The sequence below is a fragment of the Elgaria multicarinata genome, chromosome 11 (genome assembly GCF_023053635.1).
Source record: "Elgaria multicarinata webbii isolate HBS135686 ecotype San Diego chromosome 11, rElgMul1.1.pri, whole genome shotgun sequence".
In the NCBI taxonomy this organism is placed as follows: Eukaryota; Metazoa; Chordata; class Lepidosauria; order Squamata; family Anguidae; genus Elgaria; species Elgaria multicarinata.
In genome coordinates, this window is record NC_086181.1 from 46,170,270 (window position 1) to 46,195,675 (window position 25,406).

Genomic DNA, 25,406 nt, shown 5'->3' on the forward strand with positions numbered 1-25,406 from the left:
GGCTGGCTAGTTGAAGCTCCATCAGTTTTAATGCTCTCCACCTGAATCCCTTGTCAGTTTAAGGGGGCAATCCCATGTATGTTTAGACAGAAAGCGGTCCTAGAGTTCCCAGCACATCCCAGCCAGTTGTAGGACCGTTTTCTGTCCAAACTTGCACGGGATCGCATTGCAGCCTAGCCCACCCACTCACTTTTCTGCCATCCATCTGCACTTCACTGCTTTTGAGCCTCCTCTGTCTGCTTTTGTTTTTAAATTCCACCTCTGGAAAGAGGCAGGGCTCCATGGCCTCCCAAATGCCCCCCTCGGTCCCAGACGGCGGCTGGGGCTGGATGGTCGTCCTTGCTGGCTTCGTGCAGTCGGCCCTGGTCTTCGGGGTGATCCGCTCCTTCGGGGTCTTCTTCGTGGAGTTCGTGGCCTATTTCAGGGAATCCTCGAGCACCGTCTCATGGGTCGTGTCTCTCGGGGTCGCTGTCCTGCAGTTTGCAAGTAAGGGGGGAAGCTGTTGTGCTGTGTGAAATGGCACTCTGTGTGACAACCTTTGAAGTATTTGAAGAGTGCTCTCATATCTCCCCTCCATCTTCTCTTCTCCAGGCTAAACATGCCCAATTCTTTCAGTCTCTCTTCATAGGGCTTTGTTTCCAGACCCCTGATCATCCTTATACCAATCTAATTTATGTTAATTACGTGAAGGCATTCATCTTGCAGAAGAGCTGTGGTATTAACCTAGCTTGCAAAGCACATCTTATTTAGTTTACCATGAGTCAGGTATGCTTTGCAAGAGCCGAGTTGCTGGGTTAGTACAGAGCACCTAGTTAAAGCTTAGTTCCCCTCATAAGTAAAGCAATACTATGTGATTAATGTAAGTTAGTTAACATGCCTGAAGAAAGGAGCTCTTTCTAGGACCTTTCTAGCCGCTCTGCTCTTGCAAAGCTTATCCTACTGAGGTCAATTAACGCATGCAAGCTCCTGTATTACTTTCCTTGCTGATCCTAACAGCCATTTTACTGCAAGAGCGCCTTGTCACTCTGACTAGTTTCTCTGTGCTGATCCCCACAGGCCCGTTGGGCAGTGCTCTCAGTGCCCGGTTTGGGGCACGTCCCGTCGTGATGGCCGGAGGTTGCCTCACCACGCTGGGACTACTGCTGGCATCGTTCTCCGTCACCATCGTCCATCTTTACCTGAGCATCGGCGTGGTCGCAGGTGCTTGCTTGCATGGAGAAAGGAGGGGGCGCTCCTCCACCCCTGTCCCCCACAAGACATTGAAAAGGGGGGAAAGCTTTCCCTAAAGTAGCACAGAGTTAGGGTTTTTGTAATACGTGGAATATCCTGTCTGGTCGTCTCCCCACCCTGTCCAGCTAAAGTCTTTTGAAGCAGAGACGTCTGCAACAATTAGGAGTGAAAGCAGAAAGGTTTGGTCTTCGAGCCAGCCCCCCTTCTAAGACCCCACCGCCCAAGCTCCTATCAAGGGCAGGGCCGAAATCTGTGATGGTGCTCAGCACAGCTTGGCTCAGCCTTGGTTCAGCCCAGGAACACGCGCAAGTAATAATAAAGAAGGCGGGGGCATTTCTGAGCATGTGCAGAGTGCCTGGCCCTCGTAACCACAGCCATCTCTCTCGAATCTGGGTTTAGGAGGCACGCTTGAAACCAGACCATTTTTAACTGCAGATGAAAAGGGCTGAAACCAGAGTTGGGGGAGCAGGGAAAAACAGGGGGGAACTTTTCACCCTACCCTCCCAGAGCAGGGTGGGCATGATCCAAATCAGGGCCACATGTGCTTACACTAGAGTTTAAAAAAGAAAAGAAAAAAGCAAGCCTCAGCGACACACTGTACATAAAGTAGGGTGACCATATGGAAAGGAGGACTGGGCTCCTGTATCTTTTACAGTTGTATAGAAAAAGGAATTTCAGCAAGTATTCTCCGTATGCATGCATGAATCTTATTTATTTATTTATTTATTACATTTTTATACCGCTCAATAGCTGAAGCTCTCTTGTCAAGAGGGCAGGGTTCCTGCAATTTTAACTATTGCGACAAAGAGGTGATTTCACCAGGGGCTGCATGCCTTCAGAGGACACCTCCTGCTACTCCCTTTTCTATACAATTGTTAAAGATGCAGTCCTCCTTTCCATGCGGTCACCCTAACATAAAGTGTAGTTTGACTCCCAGAAAAAATACGTTTGGGTTTCTGGCTTAGTCATCCCCACTGCCAAATCTCACTGACTGCTTTTCTTGTCTTTCTCTTTTCTTCCTTCTTCCTCGCTCCGTGCGCAGGGCTGGGCTGGGCCCTTGTGTTCACCCCTTCCATGGCCACCGTGTCTCATTACTTCGAGCGGCGCCGGACCCTTGCCATGGGCTTGGCCGTTTCGGGGGCCGGCATCTCCTCGCTGCTCCTGTCGCCCATCTTCCAGTACCTGGTGGACTTGTATGGCTGGCGAGGGGCGCTGCTGATGGTGGCCGGGTTGTCGCTCAACCTGGTGGCCTCCGGTGCCCTGCTGCGCCCCTTGGCTTGGGAAAGAGGTCAAGCCTGGGCCGGTGAGGCGGGGGCTTCCAAGCGGCCGGGGGCGCAGGCCTCTCCCTTTGCTCTGGAGCTGCTCTCCCACGGACCCTTCATGCGCTACGTCTTGGCTTTCGTCCTGATCGACGCAGGCTACTTCGTGCCCTACGCACACTTGGTGGCCCACGCCAGGGAGGTGGGCTGCGACGAATACCAAGCGGCCTTCATCATGGCCGTGGCCGCCATGGCCGACATGTGTGGACGCATTTGTGCCGGCTGGCTCGCCGACTCCAGGGTCGTCTTCAGCCTCCTCCTCCACCACCTGACCCTTTGGACCATCCTCACCGGGATCTCGCTCACTCTGGTGCCCTTGGGGTACAGCTTCTCCTCGCTGCTGACCCTCGGGGTCTTCTACGGCTTCTTTGCCGGGGCTCTGGTCCCACTCCAGTTCACCAGCCTGGTGGAGATCGTGGGTGCCGGATACGTCCTTGGGGGCATCGGACTCATGCACATGTTAGACAGCGTGGGGGCCTTGTTGGGGACCCCGTTTTCAGGTATTATTTCCCTTCTGGGTAGATCCCACAAGGCTTGAAGGGTCATAGGATGTGGATTTGTAGGACACCCTACAGCAGCCTTCCTCAACCTGAGGCGCTCCAGATGTGTTGGACTGCAACTCCCAGAATGCCCCAGCCAGCTGGCTGGGGCATTCTGGGAGTTGCAGTCCAACACATCTGGAGCGCCCCAGGTTGAGGAAGGCTGCCCTACAGAGTTCCCCCCTCTGCATCTTTTTATTTTTATTTATTTATTTTATTTATTTATTATTGCATTTCTATACCACCCAATAGCCGGAGCTCTCTGGGCGGCTCACAAAAATTAAAAACATTCAAAGTATAAAACAACAGTATAAAACCATCATATAAAATACAATATAAAAGCTCAACCAGATAAAAACAGCAGCAGTGCAAAATTACAAATTTAAAACACCAAGTTAAAATTTATTTATAGACTGTTAAAATGCTGGGAGAATAAAAAGGTCTTCACCTGGCATCTAAAAGCATATAACGCAGGTGCCAAGCGAACCTCCTTAGGGAGCTCATTCCACAGCCGGGGTGCCACAGCAGAGAAGGCCCTGCTCCTGGTAGCCACCTGCCTCACTTCCTTTGGCAGGGGCTCACGGAGAAGGACCCCTGAGGATGACCTTAGGGTCCGGGCAGGTACATATGGGAGGAGGCATTCCTTCAGATAGCCTGGCCCCAAGCCATTTAGGGCTTTAAATGTTAATACCAGCACTTTGAATCGGGCCCGGACCTGGACTGGCAACCAATGAAGCTGGAAAAGGACTGGCGTGATGTGGTCTCGTCGGCCAGTCCCTGTTAGTAACCATGCTGCCCTGTTTTGTACCAGCTGAAGTTTCCGGACTGTTTTCAAAGGCAGCCCCACATATAACGCCTTGCAGTAATCCAACCGAGAGGTTATCAGAGCATGGATAACTGTAGCTAGGCTGTCCTGACAACCACCCTGTGAGGTAGGCTGAGAGAGAATGACCAAGGGAAGCATCCTATACATGTTCAGACAGAAAAAAAAGTCCTACAACTCCCAGCATTCGGAATTCTGGGAGTTATAGTACTTTTTTCCTGTCTAAACATGTATAGGATTGCACCCTAAGTGACCCAAAGTCACCCAGAGGCCTTCATGTGGATTTGAACCCAGGTCTTCCCAGTCCTAAGTAACCCTCGCTTTCTAGAGCCAAAGGCCATTTGTAAACCTGCCACACTTTGCAGGGGAAATGCAAACATCTTAACTTCTAGGCTATCACAGGAGCAAGCACATCCTGGCTACTATTTCCAGGCACAATTCAAAGGGCTGTTTATGATCTATAAAGACCTATGTATCTTGGGGGCAGGCTACTTGAAAGAGCCTCTTCTCTGATATGAGCCTGCCTGAGTTTTAAGGTCCCCTTCTCCAATTAGGATGACCGTATGAAAAAGAGGACAGGCCTCCTACATCTTTAATAGTTGTACAGAAAGGGGAATTTCAGCAGGTGTCATTTGTATTCCTGCAGCACCTGGTGAAATTCCCTCTTCATCACAACCGTGAAAGCTGCAGGAGCCCTGCCCTCTTTTGCATCTGGTCACTCTAGTATCGCTCCTGCTATACTAGAGTGTTGTAATGGAGGGAATTTCACCAGGTGCTGCAGGAATACAAATGACACCTGCTGAAATTCCCCTTTCTGTTCAACTATTAAAGATGCAGGAGGCCTGTCCTCTTTCATATGGTCACTCTATGGTCACTCTAGTTTATTTATTTATTACTGTTGTACATTTAATTGGTTTGCATTTAAGTTTTGATTATAGTATTGTAGTTTATCTTGTATTTTGTTGATAGTCGCCTTGAGCATCACTTACAGTGGAAAAGCAGGATATAAATGCAATAATAAATCACGATAACTCAACCCATCAACCTGGGTGCTCTAGGTAGTCTTTGGAGCGTCCTGGCCATGCAACGTCCTGGCTTCTGGATGGCTCTTTTCAGATGCTCAAAGTTATAAGAACATCAGAAGAGCCCTGATGCTGGATGAGACCAAGGGTCCATCTAGTCCAGCACTCTGTTCACACAGTGGCCGAACAGCCGTTGGCCAGGGACCAACAAGCAAGACATGGTGCAACAGCACTCTCCCACCCATGTTCCCCAGCAACTGCCTCTGATACTGGAGGTAGCACATAGCCATCAGGGCTAATAATACCCTTTGATAGCCTTCTCTTCCAGGAATTTATCTAACCCCCTTTTAGAGCCATCCAAATTACTGGCCATCGCTACATCTTGTGGTAGTGAGCTCCATAATTTAAGCTAACCATGGTCTTTTCTGTTTCAGGTTGGTTGAGGGATATCACGGGGAATTATACAGCCTCCTTTATTACAGCTGGAGCCTTCCTTCTAGCCGGTAGCTTCATCCTTGTCACTTTGCCAAATTACTTCTCCTGCCCAAGGCCGTCGAAAACCAAGGTGGAGAACACAATAGGGTCACCGGACCACGAGTCATTCGAATTAAGGATCTTGCCCTGCGGAGACCTTGACCAGCGTGAGCCGGGGACTGGTTAACCAATCCTAGGAGCCAAGTGCAGCCCACCCCAAAAAAATCCCGTAACCCCTTAACATTTCCCCGGGGAGAAGTAAAAGGACGAGGCCTTTGTTGATGCCGAATTGTTTGTAACTTAGGAGAAGAAAGGGCTTCCATCGTGGTTGCTGGGCCACCATTTTTTGGGGGGTGGGTGGGTTTCTGGCTTGTTTGTCACAAAGAAGCTGGTGAGCCTGTGGAAAGCCAGGATGTAGAAAATTTTGCTGAAAACTTGGAATTGTTTTTGGGGTTTTTTCTAGTCTTCTCTGGGTGTGCAAGACTAGCTGGAATAGGAGTCATTGAATAATGCTCAACTTTTTCCTGCACAGTGGGATGTTTGATCAAAGGAGACTTAAAACTTGTGAATCATAATTTGGGTAGAGGAGTTTGTTGGGTGGAGCGACAAAGCGGGGAAAGGTAGAAAATTCCATTCCTATTTGCTACCACTTCCTTTAATCCAGGCTTCTCCAACCTGGGTCCCTCTGGAGGTGTTGGGACTACAATTCCCATAATCCCCCAGCCAGCTGCTGACTGGAGGATCATGGGAAGTGCAGTCCAACTTCCCATGATCTGGAGACTGGGGACTGCTGCTTTAATCACTTAAAATCAATGGAAGAGAGAAATTGATTTGAACTTTGTAGTCTGGTCAATTTCCCTTTTAAGACATTTTGTGTGTGTGTTGGGGCAACCATGTGAAAAAGAGGACAGGGGTCCTGTATTTTTAACAGTTGTATTGAAAGGGGAATTTCAGCAGGTGTCATTTGTAGGTATGCAGTACCTGATGAAACTCCCTCTTCATCGCAACCGTTAAAACTGCAGGAGCCCTGCCCACTTTTGTATCTGGTCACTCTAGTACAGCTCCTGCAGTTTTAACTGTGGTGACGAAGAGGGAAGTTCAGCAGTTGCTGCATGCTTACAAATGACACCTGCTGAAATCCCCTTTTCTCTACAACTGTTAAAGACACAGGAGCCATGTTCTCTTTTCCATAGGGTCACCCTATTAGAGGTGGTTTGGGGGGTGGATGAGGACAAGCAAATGCAGACTTAATTCAGACAAATTGGAGGTGCTATATGAAAAAAAAAGATTAACCTGTATAGAATATCACATCTAGTCTTTGAGGGGGGCTGCATTTCCCCAAAAGACCAAGTACGTAATTTGGAAGTGCTCCTTGACTTGGTGCTAATGCAGGGACTTGTCAGTGGTAGCCCCATAACTCTGGAATCATCTTCCATCTGGGGTTTATCAGTTCCTTTGTTTGTAAGTCTTCAGGAAAGTCTGACAACCCACCTGTTTTCACTGACCTTTCCATATTTTCTTAGACTGCTGGTGCTGGTTAATTGCTGTTTTGATTTATCCCTTTACAGTAACCTTTTCTTTTATTACTCTTTTAATGAAAATGTAATTATTAAATTTTATTGTTTTAGTTTTGTATGGTTTTTATCTTGTGCAATGCCTTGAGGGGGCAGCGGTCACCCTAAAAACAATTTTTAAAAAGACAATCTCTCTATCTCTTTATATGAGCCTAGCTGTTTGTGCTTCAGCCTAAATTGTCACTTGTTTTAAGGCAGCCATTAGCACGTAAAGCCATCTTTTGTTAAAAGCAGGTTTCTGGCAACTACAGCAATTATTCCCTTTGGTTAGACGGGATGGAAAGGCAGCCCAGTCTTTCTCCCATATCAAGTAGCATCTTTTCCAGGGCTTAGGACCCATGGCACTGCACTTCTCTGAACTGTGTAAGTACCCTCGCATTTGGGAGAGTCCAGACTCCCCTTCTTCCCAGAGGCATTTTATTTATTTATTAAGACATTTACATCCCACCCTATACCACAAGGATCTCAGGGTGGCGTACAGATAAAACCATACATATAAAATAGAATAAATATACAATCCTAAAACAAATTAAAACATTGACATGTTAAAACCAATATGAAATTTTAAAACAGTAAAATCAAATGAAAACAAGACAGCGTGCCTTACCCCTCCCCCCACTCCCCAGGGCAAGGTGCAACACCGCTGCTGAAGTCACTGAGACGTCACTGAGGAAAGGCTCCTGCTGAAAGCACTAGGCTTCTTGCTTGCCAAAGCAAAGTGCCATTAGTGGGTGTCTTGCCTCTTCTAGTCAGGCCACACACACATAGAGACACGTTTTCCTTCCCCTTCACTGGCCTGGCTCAGACCACATACTAAACCATGCTGCTTGACCACAAAATGCATGCATTCCCTTAACCGTTTTGTGGTTAAGCAGCATGGTTTAGCGTGTGGTCTGAACCAGGCCGGAGACACACAGTATCTCACACTTTAACATCTGATTTTAGCAGTCCTGTGTTGGTAGCAGTCTTAGTTATAGGGCTGACGGAAGGGACAAGTTATAACCCAGGCCAATGTCCCAGAAGACAAGTTTCAGAAGCTCTGGCAAATGCAGGAGGGATCCAGATAACAGGCCCAGGGTCAAGACACAGGCAAGCAAGCCAAGATAATGGCCCTGTTCAGAAGACACGTTAAACCATGGCTTTAACCACGGTGCTTAAGCCTGTGGTTTAAGGTATCTTCTGCACAGGGCCGTAAGAGTCAGGCAAAGCAGAAGTGGTCAAACAGAGTTAGGCAGCCCAATACATACCCAATCCAGTAGCAGGGTCAAGCCGTAGTCCAAGTTCCTAGCACATGGGTTCAAGATGGGCGAAGAAACCAGGAGAAGTTGGGGAGAGATGGTTTCCAGCAGCCAGCAAAGGCTGACTGCTGGGCTTTTCCTAATAAAGGTTGCTGAGCCACACCCAGACTCAGCTGCTGCCTATTAGAGCTGTTAGGTAGGGTGACCCTATGAAAAGGAGGCCAGGGCTCCTGTACCTTTAACAGTTGCACTGAAAAACAGGTGTCATTTGTATATATGGAGCAACTGGTGAAATTTCCTCTTCATCACAACAGTTAAAGCTGCAGGTGCCCTGCCCTCTTTTAAATCTGGTCACTCTAGCATAGCTCCTGCAGCTTTAACTGTTGTGATGAAGAGGGAATTTCACCAGGTTCTCCATATATACAAAGGACACCTGCTGAAATTCCCTTTTCAATGCAACTCTTAAAGATACAGGAGCCCCGTTCTCCTTTTCATAGGGTCACCCTATGTTAGGATGGGCCAAAAGACCCCCACCAAAGACCCCCTTTCTGGGGAAAAGTGTACACCAAGCACTCCATGCCCAACCCTCCCTCTTCCCCTTTCCAAGAGTCATCAGAAACGCAGCCAGCAAGTTGCCCGAGGTTGCCCTGGACTTCTCAAGAACACAAGCAAAGGCCTAATCTGCCTGGACAAATGTGGCAACTTACGACACCCCAGCTTCTGAGGCTTGGACCCTGGACCCAAGTTGTCTTTTACTCAAACACCCGGGTGCACTTGTGCTTGTTAGCTTTGCCTGCTCTTGCATGGGGGTCTTATAGCTTCCAAATGACGTGAGGTCCTGGTTCCTCTCTATTCGGCCCTGGTTAGGCCTCATCTAGAGTATTGCGTCCAGTTCTGGGCTCCACAATTCAAGAAGGACGCAGACAAGCTGGAGCGTGTTCAGAGGAGGGCAACCAGGATGATCAGGGGTCTGGAAACAGAGCCCTATGGAGAGAGACTGAAAGAACTGGGCAGGTTTAGCCTGGAGAAGAGAAGATGGAGGGGAGACATGATGGCACTCTTCAAATACTTAAAAGGTTGTCCCACAGAGGAGGGCCAGGATCTCTTCTCGATCCTCCCAGAGTGCAGGACACAGAATAACGGGCTCAAGTTAAAGGAAGCCAGATTCCGGCTGGACATCAGGAAAAACTTCCTGACTGTTAGAGCAGTACGACAATGGAACCAGTTACCTAGGGAGGTGGTGGGCTCTCCCACCCTAGAGGCATTGAAGAGGCAGCTGGACAACCATCTGTCAGGTATGCTTTAGGGTGGATTCCTGAATTGAGCTGGCCGTTGGACTTGATGCCCTTATAGGCCCCTTCCAACTCTACTATTCTATGATTCTAAATCGTGTCCATCATGAGCCGTGACGGCTCCACCCAACCCCATCCCACTCATTGCAAACTCGCTAACCTCTCTCTTTGCTGTTTATGGTTTGCAGCCTGGCCTGTTCACCCTTTTTGAAACTCCTTTGAACTTTGCAAGCCCGACTTCATAGAATACCAGCTTCTGGAGCCTGGGGCCATCTAGATGTGCTGGGTGACAACTCCCTCGATCTGTCATGTTTACACCTCTCAGGAAAAGGGGAGGGAGACGTTTTGAAGGTTCTGTTCATGTCGGCTTTTGTGGCACAACCGGTGAGTGTGTTTGGCTGCAGAACAAAGATCCTTTCGTGCTCAAGACACTTCTTCACTCAGCGGGAGAGCGTCTGCTTTGCACACAGCAGGGATCTGGTTCGATCTCTGATTCGAAAGAAAGTGAGAATGGGTGGGAAAGCCCACCCATTGGGCTAGCAGCCTTCCCAGACCCAGAGAGTTGTGTCATGTCTGGAGAGCCCTGGGTTCAAGAAGCCGCTATTATATGAAGACGACCTTAAGAAGTTCCAAAGAGTTTCAAACAAATAAAAAAAAAGTGTCCACGCTCCGAAGTGTTGCTGAGCTACACACCGTTCCAGAGTAAAGAGTGAGGTTATTGAGGCTGCATCCTGAACTGCCCTTCCAAAGGTGCCCCTCTGGGATCATTGCCACAGGTGATTTCTTTATGGCTCCTTGCGGTTGGAACGGAGCCCAGTGTGAACAGCCGGTCATTCAATGGCTTACACAAGGAAAAACACGCCATGCCCTCGGGCAGCTTTTCTCCCTTCAGTACAGGGACGTATGAGGAATTCGTTTCAGTTCACCAGAATTTACCCAATTTGCACCTCGTGAATTGTTTAGTTTAGAAACAAGGGGGATAAAGGGAGACCTGATAGAGGGGTACAAAATCATACGTGGCGTGGAGAACGTGGAGACATTTTGCTCCCTCTCCCATAGTCCTAGAACCCAACGGGGTCAATCCCATGAAGTTGTTGGGTGGGAGATTCAGGGCGGAGAAAAGAAAAGGCTTCCTCCCACATTGCAGAGTTTAACTCTGGAATTCTCTGCCACAAGATGTAGTGATAGCCCCAAATTCGGATGGCTTTCCGATGGGGTTGGACACGTTCCTGGAGGAGTAGGCTCTCAATGGCTACTAGCCCTGATGGCTCTGTGCTACCTCCAGTATCAGAGGCAGTAAGCCGGTATGCACCAGTTTCTGGGGAACATGGGTGGGAGGGTGGTGTTGCACCCATGTCCTGCTTGAGGGTTTCCCGTGGGCAGCTAGTCGGCCACTGTGTGAGCAGAGTGCTGTGTGAACAGAGCACCCTTGGTCTGATCCAGCATCAGGGCTCTTCTGATGTTCTTATGAACACAATCTGCAGTCAGAATCTGTGCATTGCCGCGCTTGCAATGTCATTTGCAGACTCACTCACTCCCCCCCCCAAAAAAAGTTTGACAAGATGTATATATTTGCAAAATGCATGCAAACACACTTTAATGAATGAGAGACTAGGCCGCGCATTTCAAAAAGGCACTCAACTGATGCATGGATTTTCATGTGGACGGGGGGGGGGGAAGCGACCCCCCACAAGCCGATACAGACACGGAACCCCAAGGTGGAATTTGGAGAATTTTGTTGCGTTCCAGACTTGCTGCTTTGCAGACCCCCGACGTCTGATCTCGTCTTCCTCCGCCATCGCCACCTCGAACCGTTTTGGTGCCTGAAGCCGAGTATCTAAATGGCAACCGCTGTCCAATCCAGTGGGAAGTTCTCCTGCACAAGCCTCACTGGAAAGAGCAGTGTGGCGTGCACTCCCTGCTGGATCCGGTCCTCTGGCGCTGACCCATCCACCTCCTATTCCACCGTCTTAAACGCCTCCCCAAATCCAGATCCCCCGAAGCAGCTGCCACCAGGTCCTTCCTGGTAGGCTCCTGGCCTTCAGAGGTGTAAATGCCTTTTCCCATAAGCGGAGGGTGTAAACATTCTGTCCGTCGTGTAAAGAAAACGAGGCACACCTCCCTGCAGACTTTGGCCTAAGATTTTATGATAAATGGCTGTTGACGCACGAGTCATCAAATGCCTTCACGGCTCCATCAGTCGACGCTCACCTATGGAGAAGAGAAACCTTTCACGGAGTTGACGTGTCTTGAAAGGAGGGGAGCATGTTGTGCTATTTGTTCGAGTACTTGGTTTCAGGCTTAATGCTGTTTCTATAAGAGAGCCCCTTCTGGAGAGGAACCGGACCGAGATACACCTGACACTGAGATTGCAGCTGCATCTGGGACAGAGCACAGCAAACACATAAGCAACCGCGTAGGACCACCGCCCCGTACCAGTGACTTCATGGGTCACCTCTGCTGAAATGACATGGCCCCCCGTGAATATTCTGAGCCCCCCGATGGGGGATGGGGGTGGATGGTGGTATTAGCGTGTTTTCTGCAGTCTGCCCTGGTCTTCGGGGTGATCCGCTCTTTCGGGGTCTTCTTCGTGGAATTTATGGCTTATTTTGAGGAACCGGCCAGCTCCACTTCATGGATCACCTCCGTCACCGTGGCTTTGTTGATGTTCACCAGTGAGTACCAGATAAAGCACTCTTTTGGAAGCTGAGATCCAAACAATTTCTAAATGGTGTGGCAGAAATGCACTCTGCACATGCTTAGCTCACTGTCTTTTTTCCTTTTGCACTCCAAAGATGAGCTATAGGGTTACCGATCCCTTTAATATTTGCAAAATCCATAGCTCTCTGAGAAACACTGTAAGTCTTATTCAATATTTTGCCCTGGGTTTGTTTTTATTTTACTTTATTGTAGCAGGAAGGGGGAGGGGGGATCCGTAATATGGTTGAGAATTTTTTCTCTGAGTTAAATACAGGCTTAACCATCCTTGGAGTAGACCCACTGTAATCAATGAAACTTAAGTTAGTCATGAGCAAGGCTGCAATTTTATGCATGTTGAAAGAAAGAAAGAAAGAAAGAAAGAAAGAAAGAAAGAAAGAAAGAAAGAAAGAAAGAAAGAAAGAAAGTCCTACAATGCTCAGCATCCCCCAGCCAGCATGGGCATTGTAGTACTTTTTTCTTTCTTTCTAAACATGAATAGGTTTGTGCCGTGTCCTATTAATTTTAATGGGTCTACTATAAGTATGACTAAGCCTGGATCCAACCCCCTTTTATCCTAACTGTGATGCTTCTCCATATCATGAAACATCTTCTGATTCCAGGGGCTCTCCACCCTTGTCGCTTTTTTTAAATTCTCCTGTCCCTCGACAAGAAATGGCAAAGTCCTGATCAACCCCTTCTGCCTCCTTCTGCCCCCCCTCCCCTTACAGGTCCCCTGGCAAGTGCACTGGGCACGCAGTACGGAGAACGGCCCATTGCCATCACGGGTGGGTTCCTTTCAGGGCTCGGGCTCGTCTTGGCTTCGTTTGCCACCAGCCTGACTCAGTTGTACCTTTTTATCGGTCTGCTCACAGGTAAGTCGAGCAATGTTTAAAATAAACATGTCAGCGCTTTCCCACAAAGCAGGGTTCCTCTGCATGACCTGCGAACAATTTGGCGTCCATAGGGCTAAGGATTTATTATTTGGAATATACAACACCATATTCTAAAGTTTTAAAGAATGGGCACATTTAGCTAAAACAATGTTGCATCGAGTGTGAAAGCGACCAAAAGAGAATCTGGTTGGAGAATACTGGAAGTTGTAGGACTTTTTTCCTGTCTAAATATGCATAGAATTGCACCCTTAGAATCTGTGATGCTGAAATTGCGATACCTCCTAATTAAGAACGTAAGAAGTGCCCTGATGCTGGATCAGACCAAGGGTCCATCTAGTCCAGCACTCTGTTCACAGTGGCCAACCAGACGTCGGCCAGGGATGAACAAGCAGGACATGGTGCAACAGCACCCTCCCACCCATGTTCCCCAACAACTGGAGTACATATTACTTCCTCTGATGCTGGAGGTACCACACAGCCATCAAGGCTAGTAGCCATGGATAGCCTTCTCCTCCAGGAATTTATCCAACCCCCTTTTAAAGCCATCCAGATTGGTGGCCATCACTACATCCTGTGGTAGTGAGTTCCATAATTTAACTCTGCGCTGTGTGAAGAAATCCTTCCTTTTATTTGTCCTGGATCTCCCACCAATCAGCTTCATGGGATGACCCTGGGTTCTAGTATTTTGAGAGAGGGGAAAAAATGTCTCCCTATCCACATTCTCCACCCCGGGCATCATTTTGTCCACCTCTGTCATGTCTCCTGTCAGCCTCCTCTTCTCCAAGCTAAACAATCCCAGTTGATGCAACCTTCTCTCGTAGCGGAGATGCTCCAGCCCCTGAATCATTTTCACTGCCCTTTTCTGCACGTTTCCCAGCTCTATAACATCCTTTTTTAGATGTGGTGACCAGAACTGTACACAGTATTCTAAGTGTGGTCGCACCCTAGATTTGTATAAAGGCAGTATGATACTGGCTGTTTTATTCTCAATTCCTTTTCTTATCATGCCTAACATGGAGTTTGCCATCTTTACAGAGGCCGCACGCTGGGTGGACATTTTCATCGAGTTGTCCACCACAATCCCAAGATCTCTTTCTTGTTCGGTCACCACCAGCTCAGATCCCATTAGGTTATACTTGAAGTTGGTTTTTTTTTTTTTGCCCCAACGTGCGTCACCTTACACTTGCTTACATTGAACCGCATCTGCCATTTGGACGCCCACTCTCCCAGCTTGGAGAGATCCCTTTGGAGCTCTTCACAATCCTTTTGTGTTTTAACAACCTTAAATAATTTGGTTTTGTCTGCAAACCTGGCCACCTCACTGCTGTCTTCACTGCCACTCACATTCAGAAAAGCAAAGGAAATATTTCCCATTCACTGCAACTCCTGTTTTTCTATGCATCCTTCTGGTAGGGAATGGGGTGGAGAGATTCATTTGGTTTGCATTTTAAGTTGCACTTCTCCAATTTTGCACTTTTGAACCCATATGCAACCGAAATTCAATTATCCTTCAAAGTTCGCACGTCTCCAAATTTTGCAAAGGAGCTCTTCAATTGAAAAATGAATAAATTGGGGTAACGTGCACACAGAAATGCTCATGGAATTGGAAAATAATGTTCAAAGGTGCACTGTATTAGGGAAATTGCAGAAAGTGAGCACAAAAACGCACATAGACGTGTACGAACTTCCATTCAAATCTCAAATGCCAGGAGACACTGAACAAGACAGGAAACCCTCTCAAAGTTCGGGACAAACTGAATTTAATATTGGAAAAGCGGGAAGCCGAAATTAACAGCTTTGTCCATCCCTTTCCGCAGGTGTCGGTGGAGCCTTCATCTTCCCGCCTTCTTTGGCCTTGCTAGCTCGGTATTTCAGCCGGCGCCGGGCCCTGGCCAACGCCGTGGCGTTCTCCGGTGCCGGCGTCTCTTCGCTGGCTTTCTCGCCACTTTTCCAGTTCCTGGTGGATTCCTACAGCTGGCGTGGCGCCCTTCTGATCTTAGCTGGCATGGTCTTCCACTTGGTAGCTTGCGGTGCCCTCCTTCGCCCGCTGGACGTGGCCAAGGACAGCGTGGCAGTGCCTCCAGAAGGGGAGAGCCCAGGGAAGAGGCTGGCATCGCTGTTTGGGCTGAACTTGTTCTGCCACCGACCCTTCATGATTTTCTGCGGGGCCGGGATGCTGATCACGGCGGGGTACTTAATCCCCTTCGTCCACCTGTTGGCCCACGCAAGAGAGACGGGCTTCGACGAGTACCAAGCGGCTTTCCTCGTCTCCGCGGTGGGCATCGCCGACATCGCCGGCCGCATCACGGCGGGCTGGCTGGCCGACTGTGGCTCCTTCAGCCTCTTGCACAACCTCACCGCCTGGACCCTCCTGACGGGCCTCTCCGTGCTGGTGGTGCCCCTGGGACACAGCTACGGGGTGATGTTGGCCATCAGCATTTTTTACGGGTTCCTGGCGAGCGCGGTCATCCCGCTCAAGTTCTCCAGCCTGATGGAAATTGTGGGCACCGAACAGATCATGGGGGCAATTGGCCTCCTCCATCTGCTGGAAAGCATCGGGGCTTTGGCAGGACCCCCACTGTCAGGTAAGGAAGCGAGACACCTAGGAGCCACGTTCGAGGTGCACGGACAATGGAGAGCCCAGAGGAACTCTGTTATGGGGCATGTACATTATTAATCATAGAATCATAGAATAGCAGAGTTGGAAGGGGCCTACAAGGCCATCGAGTCCAACCCCCTGCTCAGTGCAGGAATCCACCCTAAAGCATCCCTGACAGAGGGTTGTCCAGCTGCCTCTTGAAGGCCCCTAGTGTGGGAGAGCCCACCACCTCCCTCCCAGCCTCATCTACAACTCATCGGACCCTTTTGTCCCATTAATTAAAAAGTATCACTTTCCCGTTCATGAACACACAATGCTCCACCTTTACCATTCACTACATCACAATGTGATGAGGAATGGCAATTTGGGGATAACAAATCTTGTTTAAACAACTGCGAGCACACAATAAGGAAATACCAGTTTATGGCACCCTTGGTGAGACCTTGTGTGTGTGTGAGAGAGAGGTGCTTTTGTGGCTACGATGCCTTGAAAAGAAATTGTGTGTAGCCAAGAGGCGTGCTGACATAGTGGGAAGAGCAAGCACTCTGCACATGCTTAGATACTCTATTAGTGTTTATTCAGAAGGCGTCCACAAGGTGAGGAAGGGATGCTTTCATCTTCTTACGACAGGAAGGGGGTAGAGGGGGCTCCCATATCTTTTTCCAACCCAGTTACAGAGCTCCAAAAGGGGAAATTGCTCACAACACAGGCGATTCTCTTCCATTTCAGGATGGATCCGGGATGCGACAGGAAGCTACGCCACCTCTTTCCTGGCCGGGGGCTCCTTCCTCGTTGCGGGAGGCCTGGTTCTGATGCTGCTGCCAGGCTTCTTCTCTTGCCCCTCGCACGCCTCTCCCCAACACCCAGAAGCACACCCAGAGGAGAAGTCGCTGGACTCCAGCCGCCAAAATGGAGCGTGCCCTGCGTGACAAAGAGCAAAGTCCCTGGACCGTGCAGAGCAAAGCGACGGCAGCCTCCAGTCAGCCGTTCAGCCGCTGGTGTCTGACAGGGCAGCAGCCTTGACGGCACACGGGGCAATGGGCGAAGGCAGGCCTGCCCTTGCAGCCAGGGCAGAAGAAGCTTCTAGAACAGGGGGGAAACTGGACAAAAACAGGGAAAGCACCAAACAGCTGCCTAAGGAGACCTGAAGGGCTACACTGGGAGTTCCAGAGGCCTGGATTTGGTCCTGGCCCTGCATTTCTGCCAGTGGAAGCTGGTGTCTCTGATGTCAGTGGGGTTGTGAATCCGCTCCTGCTTTCGGTCAGAACTCTAAAGCGCCACTTACACCACAACCAACAGCACCTTGGAGAGCTCCTTTAAAGTTCTGTCTGGTTCTGACTGAAACCCAGAGCAGATTTACCGCCCCACTGACATCAGAGACACCAGCCTCCACTGACCCCTGGACCGCAGAAATCAAATTATCCTAAATGATGCTCCACTACCGCCACCTGGTGGGCTTCTGCTGCAACAGCCCACCACTCAAGAACGGTTGACCGTCAATGCCCCCTTCCCCAACATGGGGCCCTCCAGTTGTCCATTCTGGCTAGGGGGTGATGGGATTTGTAGTCCAACACACTTGGAGGGGCCCAAATTAAAAGAGGCTTTCCGCAGGGACAGAAACTTTTTTTCTTTCATATTTGTGAACAGTCATTGTTGATGGGCTGAGGAGGCAGGAAGGGAATCGATCCAAGGACTTGTGGCTCTCCTTGGGCGCCGGGAGTTGCAGTATGTGGACAGCCGCGGCAGCCGTCAAAGAAAGAAGGCAGGCTGAGGAAGACCACGCTGGCACAGAGGACGAAGGCTCCGCCAACTAGGAACGAGGCCGTGAAGTCTCCCGTGATATCCCTCAAGAGGCCTGCAGAGAAATAGGGGAGGATTCAGTAGGAGGCTGATGGCGATTATAGAATCATAGAATCATAGAATAGTAGAGTTGGAAGGGGCCTATAAGGCCATCGAGTCCAACCCCTGCTCAATGCAGGAATCCACCCTAAAGCATCTCTGACAGGTGGTTGTCCAGCTGCCTCTTGAAGGCCTCTAGGGTGGGAGAGGCCACAACCTCACCAGGCAACTGATTCCATTGTCGTACTGCTCATCCCTGCCTTCACAAGATGCCTTGAGGGTTAGCAGCTTACATCGAGATTTTTAAAAGGAGGAATAGACAGCTTTGGTGTGTGTCTGTCAATAACTTCTAACAATAACTGTGAAATAGAAAACCCATGTTCTGAGTACCGGATACAGCTTTCATGCCCTGTTCATAGGCTGTCCAGAAGTTTACAGGGCTGACCACTGTTGGAGACTGGGTGCTGGGCTATGCAGGCCCTTGGTCTGATTGAGCAGGCAGGGCTGCTCTTACGTAATTTTGAAAATCGAAGACCAGGGCTGGGCTTTGGTCACCACCGGTGATGTTTTCCCAATCGTGCCTCGCTGCTTGCCCAAGAAAACATGCAGCCCCTTGTGTCGGCTTCCCCTGATTTTGAGGCCCTTCCTGTCAGGTTTTGTGAACCGCCCAGAGAGCTTCGGCTATTGGGCGGTATAAAAATGTAATAAATAAATAAATAAATAAATACGATGGAAGATATTTTCGTGTTTGCATTACATTCAGGCACTGTTTTGAAAATATATCCCAATATGCCAATACCCTCTTAGATCCTTAGTACTGGTCATAGAATCATAGAATAGTAGAGTTGGAAGGGTCCTCTTAAGGCCATCGAGACCAACCCCCCACTCAATGCAGGAATCCACCCTAAAGCATCCCTGACAGATGGTTGTCCAGCTGCATCTTCAATGCCTCTAGGGTTCCATAGTTGTACTGCTCTAACAGTCAGGATGTTTTTCCTGATGTCCAGCTGGAATCTGCTTCCTGTAACTGGAGCCTGTTATTCCGTGTCCTGCACTCTGGGAGGATCGAGAAGAGATCCTGGCCCTCCTCTGGGTGACAATCTTTCAAGTCCTTGAAGAGTGCTATCATGTCTCCCCTCCATCTTCTCTTCTCCAGGCTAAACCTGCCCAGTTCTTTCAGTCTCTCTTCATAGGGCTTTATTTCCAGACCCCTGATCATCCTGGTTGCCCTCCTCTGAACACGCTCCAGCGTGTTGGTGCTGCCATTTAAAATCCTAGATTACCCTTTCCCTCCAGATGTGTCGGACTACAGTTCCCATGAACTTCCAGCCAGCAAGCCTAAGCCATACTTGCATTCCAGCAGGATGCACAGAAGGAGCTGAGAAAGGAAATGGCTCCCTTCCCCCAGCCTCCCTTCCCCCAGCCTTTTTCCTCTTCCTTTCCCACCCGTTTTCCTTGTGTGCCGTGCCTTTTTAGATTGTAAGCCAGTGGGCAGGGATGAACCGATCGCATGGAAACTGCACCAGGAGACCTTTTCTTTTTGGCTGAGGAGTGGGATTTAAAAACAAAGACAAACTTTAAATAAATAATATAATAATAAATAGATGGGAGTTGTGGTCTGGCAACTTTGGAGGACACCTTGTTGGGGAAGGCTGATCTAGAACAAAGCACCTTGTAGTCGGCTTCCCAGCAAATCTGCGAGCTATCCGGCAGCTCAGGTTTAGCAAAGTGTGCCCTAACTTGCCAAGTCTTGCAGCCCGTCGCCTGCCGAGGGTCAATAAGCATTCCGCTTTGTGCGGATGGTCCTTACCGGACAGTGGAGGTCCCAGCAATCCCCCGATGCTCATGACCATCAGACACAGCCCCGTGGCGTTCACCACGCGGGCCACCCCGACCAGCGTGGGCAGGACTCCAAATGCCACCGTGGCAAAGCTGCCTGCGCTGGTGCCATAGAACAAGGCCAGGACGAGGGCGCCGACGTAGGAGGAGGCGAGCGGAAACAAGAGGAGGCTGCAGCCGGTCAGGGAGCTGGAGAGCACCAGGAGGCGCACCGGCGAGGTCAGGCCCCGGTCCGCGAGGCAGCCGGCCAGCAGCCGGGCCAGCGCATCCGAGAGCGCGGCTAGGGATGCCACGAAGGCGGCTTCGTAGGGGTGCAGGCCCAGCGCCCGGCCGTACGGCTCCAGGTGAACGTAAGGCGTGAAGTAGCCGGCTGCCAGGAGGCCGGTGCCCAGAGAAAAGGCCCCGAAGCCTCGCTGGGTGAAAAGGCCCAAGTCGAACCCAGAACCCGAACCAGGCCGGTCCCCCCGCAAGGCCAGGGGGCGGAGGAGGGCCCCACAGAGCAAGAGGTGGAGGCCCAGGGCTGAAGTGATGAGCAGGGCCCCTCGCCAGGCCAGGTGCTGTGCCAGCAGCCTCAGGAGTGGGGAGAGGGCGAAGGAGGAGAGGCCGTTGCCTGTCAGCGCCAGCCCCATCGCCACGGAGCGCCGGGACGAGAAGTAGCGGGCGAGGGTGCCCATGACGGGGGCGAAGGCCAGCGCCCAGCCCAGACCTGCAGGGAGACAGAAGGGAAGGGAGAGTTCAGCACAAGAGCCGGAGGGGCGCTTAAAGCGGGGAGAGAATGCGGGGCAGGGTGGGGCAGCAGGCGGCCACTCCATCTCTGCACCCACCTAGAGAGGGAACCAGATTTCGGATGGCGAAAGATTATGCAAGTTGTGGCAAAGATGTACTACGGGGGTGTTGGACCTCTGTGGGCCTGAGGACTGAATTTCACTTCACAGCAGCTCCGGGGGGGGGGGGTGTATTCCAGTGGTGGGTGGAGCCAAAAGCAAAGGGGCATGGCCAAAACACCATCCTCTTTTCGCTCAAAAGCTCTCGCTGCTGGTGACTGAACCTTCAGAGACAGATTTTGACCTTTTAGAATGGAGGGGGGGGGAAACGGCACAAGAGCCAAAATGACCCCAAAACCTGGTACATGCATAGTCTAAAACAGACTTCCCTGACCTGGCATCCTCCAGATGTGGTGGACTAGCTCCCATTCTCCCCAGTCAGCATGCCCATCGATGGCCAGAGACAAGGGGAGTCATATTCCAACTCCCCTGGAGAGCGCAAGGCCAGCCTAAAACACCGACTGGCTCTCTCCCGCTAAAAAAAACAGGGAGGGCAACATGGGCATGAAGGGTTTTTCCTCTTCCCTCTCCATTCTGTTTCCTTGTGTGTGGTGTCTTCTTCCGACTGGAAGCCTGCAGGCGCAGAGACTGTCTTGTTTTACTGGTTATATGTAAGCTGTTCCAGGAGTCTCTTTTGCCAAAGAGCAGGATAAAAATGCTTTGAACGAATAAAGTCCACCCAAGAAAAGGGTAACGATGCCACACATCAAGGAGGATGCAGACAAGCTGGAGGGGGTTCAGAGGAGGGTGACAAGATGATCAGGGGTCTGGAAACAAAGCCCTATGGAGAGAGACTGAAAGAACTGGGCATGTTTAGCCTGGAGAAGAGAAGATGGAGGGGAGACATGAGAGCACTCTTCAAGGACTTGAAAGGTTTGTTTGTTTGTTTATTTATTTATTGAATTTCTATACCGCCTAATAGCTGAAGCTCTCTGGGCAGTTCACAAAAGGTTGTCACACAGAGGAGGGCCAGGATCTCTTCTCCATCATCCCAGAGTGCACGACACGGAATGATGGGCTCAAATGACAGGAAGTCAGATGCCGGCTGGACATCAGGAAAAACTTCCTGACTGTTAGAGCAGTACAACAATGGAACCAGTTACCTAGGGAGGTTGTGGGCTCTCCCACACTAGAGGCCTTCAAGAGGCAGCTGGACAGCCATCGGTCAGGGATGCTTTAAGGTGGATTCCTGCATGGAGCAGGGAGTTGGACTCGATGGCTTTATGGGCCCCTTCCAACTCTACCATTCCGTGATTCTATGATTTGATTCCCAGGTGGCCCAAATCCAAGAGTGGCACCCACACCGACTCACCTGTCAGAAATCCCAGGGTGAGGTACAGCTGGATTAAGGTGGTGCTGAAGGCAGCCCAGAGCAGGCCCAGAGAGGACAGCAATCCGCCCAGCATCACCACCGGTCGGGCTCCGTAGCGCACGCTGGCCGCTGTGCCAAGTGGACCTTGGGAGGGACATGAGAGGGTTGGGAAAGGGTGAGCCAGGGGACCCACAAAAAGCGGAAGAAGTGTGTCACGGCGTAGATATCGGGGGCAGAGGGGAGGGCGCGTTCCGCAATGCTTCGTTTGTGCCAGAACTCGCCACCAAAGGATACAGCTTGGGAAAACAAACTGTGAGAAATCAGCCCCTGTCTGTGCGGTACTGGAACAGCAAGGCAGAGGAAGAGGGAAGAGATGGATGAGAGAGAGAGACAGAGACAGAGAGATAACATCTCTGAGCATGTGCAGAGTGTCAAATACATGCTACAGTTTTGTAAAGACTTCACACACACACAAAAATGGAACAGAAGGATAACAAGAGGTGATTTCAGCACATTGACACAAGGGTGTTGTACGCCGGCCCGTGAGTCAAAGGGCCCTGCCTGGGTTCCCCAGCTAGCCACGCCCAGTCTCCCTGGCCACGCCCCATCCCCCCCAACCACTGATGTATTTGCAGTTTCCCGGCTTTTGCAGGGCTTCCTCTGGTTCTGAAAGGTTGAAATGCCTCCCCAGAAGCTTAGTGCTGGGCGGGAAGAGCTGGAAGGCTCAAAACACCGGGGTTTCGTTCTCCTGCCTTTTTACCACTGGGCCCCGGGGCCTCGACAGCGCCTTTGTGCAGAAAGAGCTTCAACACGCCTGCCACAGCAGGACAGAAGCGGGGGAGATGAAATGAAGAAAGGGATGCAAGCAAAGAATTGGAACACCACTCCTCAGTGGTGGAGCCCAGGATATAGGGTGGCCATATGAACAGGAGGACAGGAGGGCAGGGCTCCTGCAGCTTTAACTGTGGTGATGAAGAGGGAATTTCACCAGGTGCTGCATGCATACAAATGGCACCTGCTGCAATCCCCTTTTCTATGCAACTGTTAAAGATACAGGAGCCCAGTCCTCCTTTCCATAGGGTCACCCTAAATCTAGCACTTCCCCAACCTGCTGCTCTCTGAGTATTCGGGGCTTCAACTCCCATCAGCCCCAGCCAGCATGGCCAATGATCAGGAATGCTGGGGAAGAGGAATGGACTACAACTCCCAACTCACCACCTTGTTCTTGCAAGAGAATTAGCAAAACATCCCTCCATTGTCACCCAGCGGCAGTGATTCCATTAGGCTGCAGAGCAAAGGGAGACCAACTGCCTTTGCCCCCCCCCCCGCCCTCAAATGTCACCTGGAGGAAGCCACCCCATCAGGCTACCTGATCTAGCTATCCCAGCTAGTAATCCAGCCCAGCTAGTAATTATAAGAATGTAGCTTTAAGAACTGTTAGCTGGGCTTACATTTTTCCTCCTCCCTCCCCACCACTGTTTCCTTGTATGTTGTGCCCTTTAGATTATAAACCTGAAGATGGAATGAATAAATAAATAGTCCAACAAATCTGGGTGTCACCAGGTTGAGGAAGGTGGGTCTACTTCAAAGGCAGTGATTCTCTTCTCTCTTGGGAGAGTTTTGGTGTTTTTTTAAAAAAAAAACCCACCTTAATATGTTTCTTTAAAGCTGGTTTGCTGGTGCTGAACTGGTGAACTTCTGCCTGCAAAGCATGTGCTCTGCCACAGTGCTTGTCCCTTCCCAACATTGCTCAAAAACCTTTTTAAAATAATTTTACAACTAAGAATACTTTACACATGACCGTGGAAAAGCTGGATAAAATAAATGCCACCATAGAAACATAGAATAGTAGAGTTGGAAGGGGCCTATAAAGCCATCGAGTCCAACCCCCTGCTCAGTGCAGGGCCTCCTCGTTGCTGGCCCCCGACTGGAACACTCACTAGCAAACTGCTGTGTCGCCAAGGCAATGGCCGTTGCCCAGGAAACTTGGGCAGCGCTGGCATCGAAAGCCTCCACCAAGTCTTCGAAGAGGACGCCAAGAGATCGCAAGACGCCGTAAGTGAGGGAGTTTGCCAGGAATCCAGAGAGGGCGATCAGCCAGCCCCAGCCCCCATCTGGGGGTTCTTCTAGGGGTAAAGACATCCCTGGGCTCCTGGACAAGCCTTTGCATAGAAGATAGTGCATTTAGAAAACGTGATTCCCCCCCCGCCCCCTCTGCCTTGCCCCAGCTCTTCCCTAGATGCAAAGTTTGGAAGGACACTTCCTAATGCGAGATTGTAGCAGTTCCAGACTTGCACTGCAGGGGGCAGCAGCACACCACCTGCTGGAAGGAGGTGGCAAGGCAGGGACTCTGCCCCGTACCCATCATGCTGGGTTCTTGTTAACTAGCAGCGGGCCCACAATTATCCTATGAAAGCATGACCCTATAGTTAACACAACCCCATCACAACCCACATCCACCAGCCCTCTTCCCCATCACAATGTAAACAATGCTGCCAACTCATTATATAAGGAGGTGCTAACATTCTTAATCCAGAGGCTGAAGGACAATTTAGAACCGGTTGGGGCAGCAGATTCTGGTCTGTAGTAACCCAACGCTCCTGGGAAACCTCCTTTTTCAAGGGCGCGTTTGAGGAGGTGCAATGGCTGAGAAGAGAACAGATAAACTGGGGGGGGGGCTGCGTGTGGTGGGGAGGACTTGAACTCCTGGGTTCTACCCAGAACCAGAGGCGATTGGGTGTTTGCGTGAAGCAGGACTACTACGAGATGGCAGGGAGACACCTGGCCAGCACAGCAGAAGGGCTAGATCGGCCCTGGGGGGAGGCGGGGGCTGGGAGATGTGTCTTCCAGCCCCCGGCCCCAGCGCCGATCTAGCCTTCTGCTAGATCGGCACTTGGGGAGGGCTGGAGGACCTATTCGTGGTAGTCCGGGAACGCATCTCCCAGCCCTTTCCCCCGGTGAATTGGGGGTCAGTCCTGGTTGCCCCAGAGACCTCTGCTTTTCCGGAAGACTCTGGAGTTTCCCAGTGCATCTGGTCACCCTACCTGGGTTCATTAAGGGAGTTTGGGCCAGTTGATCAAGTGACCCTAAATTCTGGGTTGGGGGGAATGGAGCTCACAGCAAGAAATCTGTGGGAGCCTAGACTCCTGGTTTCAAAAAGGGTGCAGGGAGAGAAGAGGGGTCATAGAATAGCAGAGTAGGAAGGGGCCTACAAGGCCATCGAGTCCAACCCCCTGCTCAGTGCAGGAATCCACCCTAAAGCATCCCTGAAAAGATGGTTGTCCCGCCCCGGTGATGGGATTAGAGCTGGGGATGAAAAAGGGGGGTTTGTAAACCACACACCCCTTCAACCTGATCTCCCTCATCCCATCACCCTGTTTGGCAAACTTTTGCCAGTTTCCCACTGGACCCTTTCCCCTAAATCTGGAGGGTGTAGAACCATCCCGCATGCATACCGGTGTTCTTTTACCTGCAAATAGCGTGGGTAGAGGGCTGTCGCTTCAGCAATGTGGGTCTTCTACAGCGGTGGGCAGGGGTGTCCCAGGTGCCAATCCCTGCCACCTAGAAGTTGAACTGCCCAGACTTGAAGGTGGCAGCAAATGGGCACCACTTGGCACGGGCACCAGAGGGCAGAAGGAAGCGACACCCAGCCCAGCCCAGCCCAGCCCAGCCGGGGAGGGGCTGCCACCTTGGGTGGCCGACAGAGCCCCCCCCCCCCCAACGTGTGCCGCTCCGCTAGAAGCAGGTGCTACGAGCACCACCTGTTTGTGAGAAGTCAAACAGCCCCTTATGGTTAGGTTTTAATATTATTTTAAACCCATGTTTAAACTCTTGGTTTTTTATGCATTGTTTTATTGTCATGGCTTCTGCTGTACAAATAAACTATATT

General features: G+C 50.6%; 3 protein-coding genes across 3 annotated transcripts; 2 read left to right on the forward strand and 1 right to left on the reverse strand.

The window, feature by feature from the left end:
* The first annotated feature begins 293 nt into the window (after nucleotides 1-293).
* LOC134405998 (monocarboxylate transporter 13-like) lies at nucleotides 294-5,594 on the forward strand. Its single transcript, XM_063137225.1, has 4 exons — nucleotides 294-486; nucleotides 1,057-1,200; nucleotides 2,273-3,049; nucleotides 5,368-5,594. The coding sequence occupies exons 1-4, from the start codon at nucleotides 294-296 to the stop codon at nucleotides 5,592-5,594; spliced, it is 1,341 nt and encodes a 446-aa protein (XP_062993295.1).
* A 6,387-nt stretch (nucleotides 5,595-11,981) lies between these two features.
* On the forward strand, nucleotides 11,982-16,632 carry LOC134405999 (monocarboxylate transporter 13-like). The gene is made up of 4 exons (XM_063137226.1): nucleotides 11,982-12,186; nucleotides 12,940-13,083; nucleotides 14,922-15,689; nucleotides 16,433-16,632. Exons 1-4 carry the CDS (start codon nucleotides 11,982-11,984, stop codon nucleotides 16,630-16,632), a joined length of 1,317 nt encoding a protein of 438 aa, XP_062993296.1.
* A 702-nt stretch (nucleotides 16,633-17,334) lies between these two features.
* SLC16A11 (solute carrier family 16 member 11) lies at nucleotides 17,335-23,993 on the reverse strand. The gene is made up of 5 exons (XM_063137227.1): nucleotides 23,978-23,993; nucleotides 23,458-23,640; nucleotides 21,518-21,661; nucleotides 19,353-20,087; nucleotides 17,335-17,558 (listed from the first exon to the last, which is right to left on the reverse strand). The coding sequence occupies exons 1-5, from the start codon at nucleotides 23,991-23,993 to the stop codon at nucleotides 17,335-17,337; spliced, it is 1,302 nt and encodes a 433-aa protein (XP_062993297.1).
* Between the last annotated feature and the right edge of the window lie 1,413 nt (nucleotides 23,994-25,406).

Excerpts from the sequence above, each read along its gene's own strand:
- LOC134405998 (XM_063137225.1), top strand. The coding sequence starts at position 294 with ATGCCCCCCTCGGTCCCAGACGGCGGCTGGGGCTGGATGGTCGTCCTT. Across the intron at positions 487-1,056 it reads CGCTGTCCTGCAGTTTGCAA|GCCCGTTGGGCAGTGCTCTC; the intron begins GTAAGGGGGGAA and ends TGATCCCCACAG. Across the intron at positions 1,201-2,272 it reads GAGCATCGGCGTGGTCGCAG|GGCTGGGCTGGGCCCTTGTG; the intron begins GTGCTTGCTTGC and ends CTCCGTGCGCAG.
- LOC134405999 (XM_063137226.1), top strand. The coding sequence starts at position 11,982 with ATGGCCCCCCGTGAATATTCTGAGCCCCCCGATGGGGGATGGGGGTGG. Across the intron at positions 12,187-12,939 it reads GGCTTTGTTGATGTTCACCA|GTCCCCTGGCAAGTGCACTG; the intron begins GTGAGTACCAGA and ends CTCCCCTTACAG. Across the intron at positions 13,084-14,921 it reads TTTTATCGGTCTGCTCACAG|GTGTCGGTGGAGCCTTCATC; the intron begins GTAAGTCGAGCA and ends CCCTTTCCGCAG.
- SLC16A11 (XM_063137227.1), bottom strand. Across the intron at positions 20,088-21,517 it reads CACCCTGGGATTTCTGACAG|GTCTGGGCTGGGCGCTGGCC; the intron begins GTGAGTCGGTGT and ends GTCTCCCTGCAG. Across the intron at positions 17,559-19,352 it reads GCTGGGACCTCCACTGTCCG|GCCTCTTGAGGGATATCACG; the intron begins GTAAGGACCATC and ends ATTTCTCTGCAG.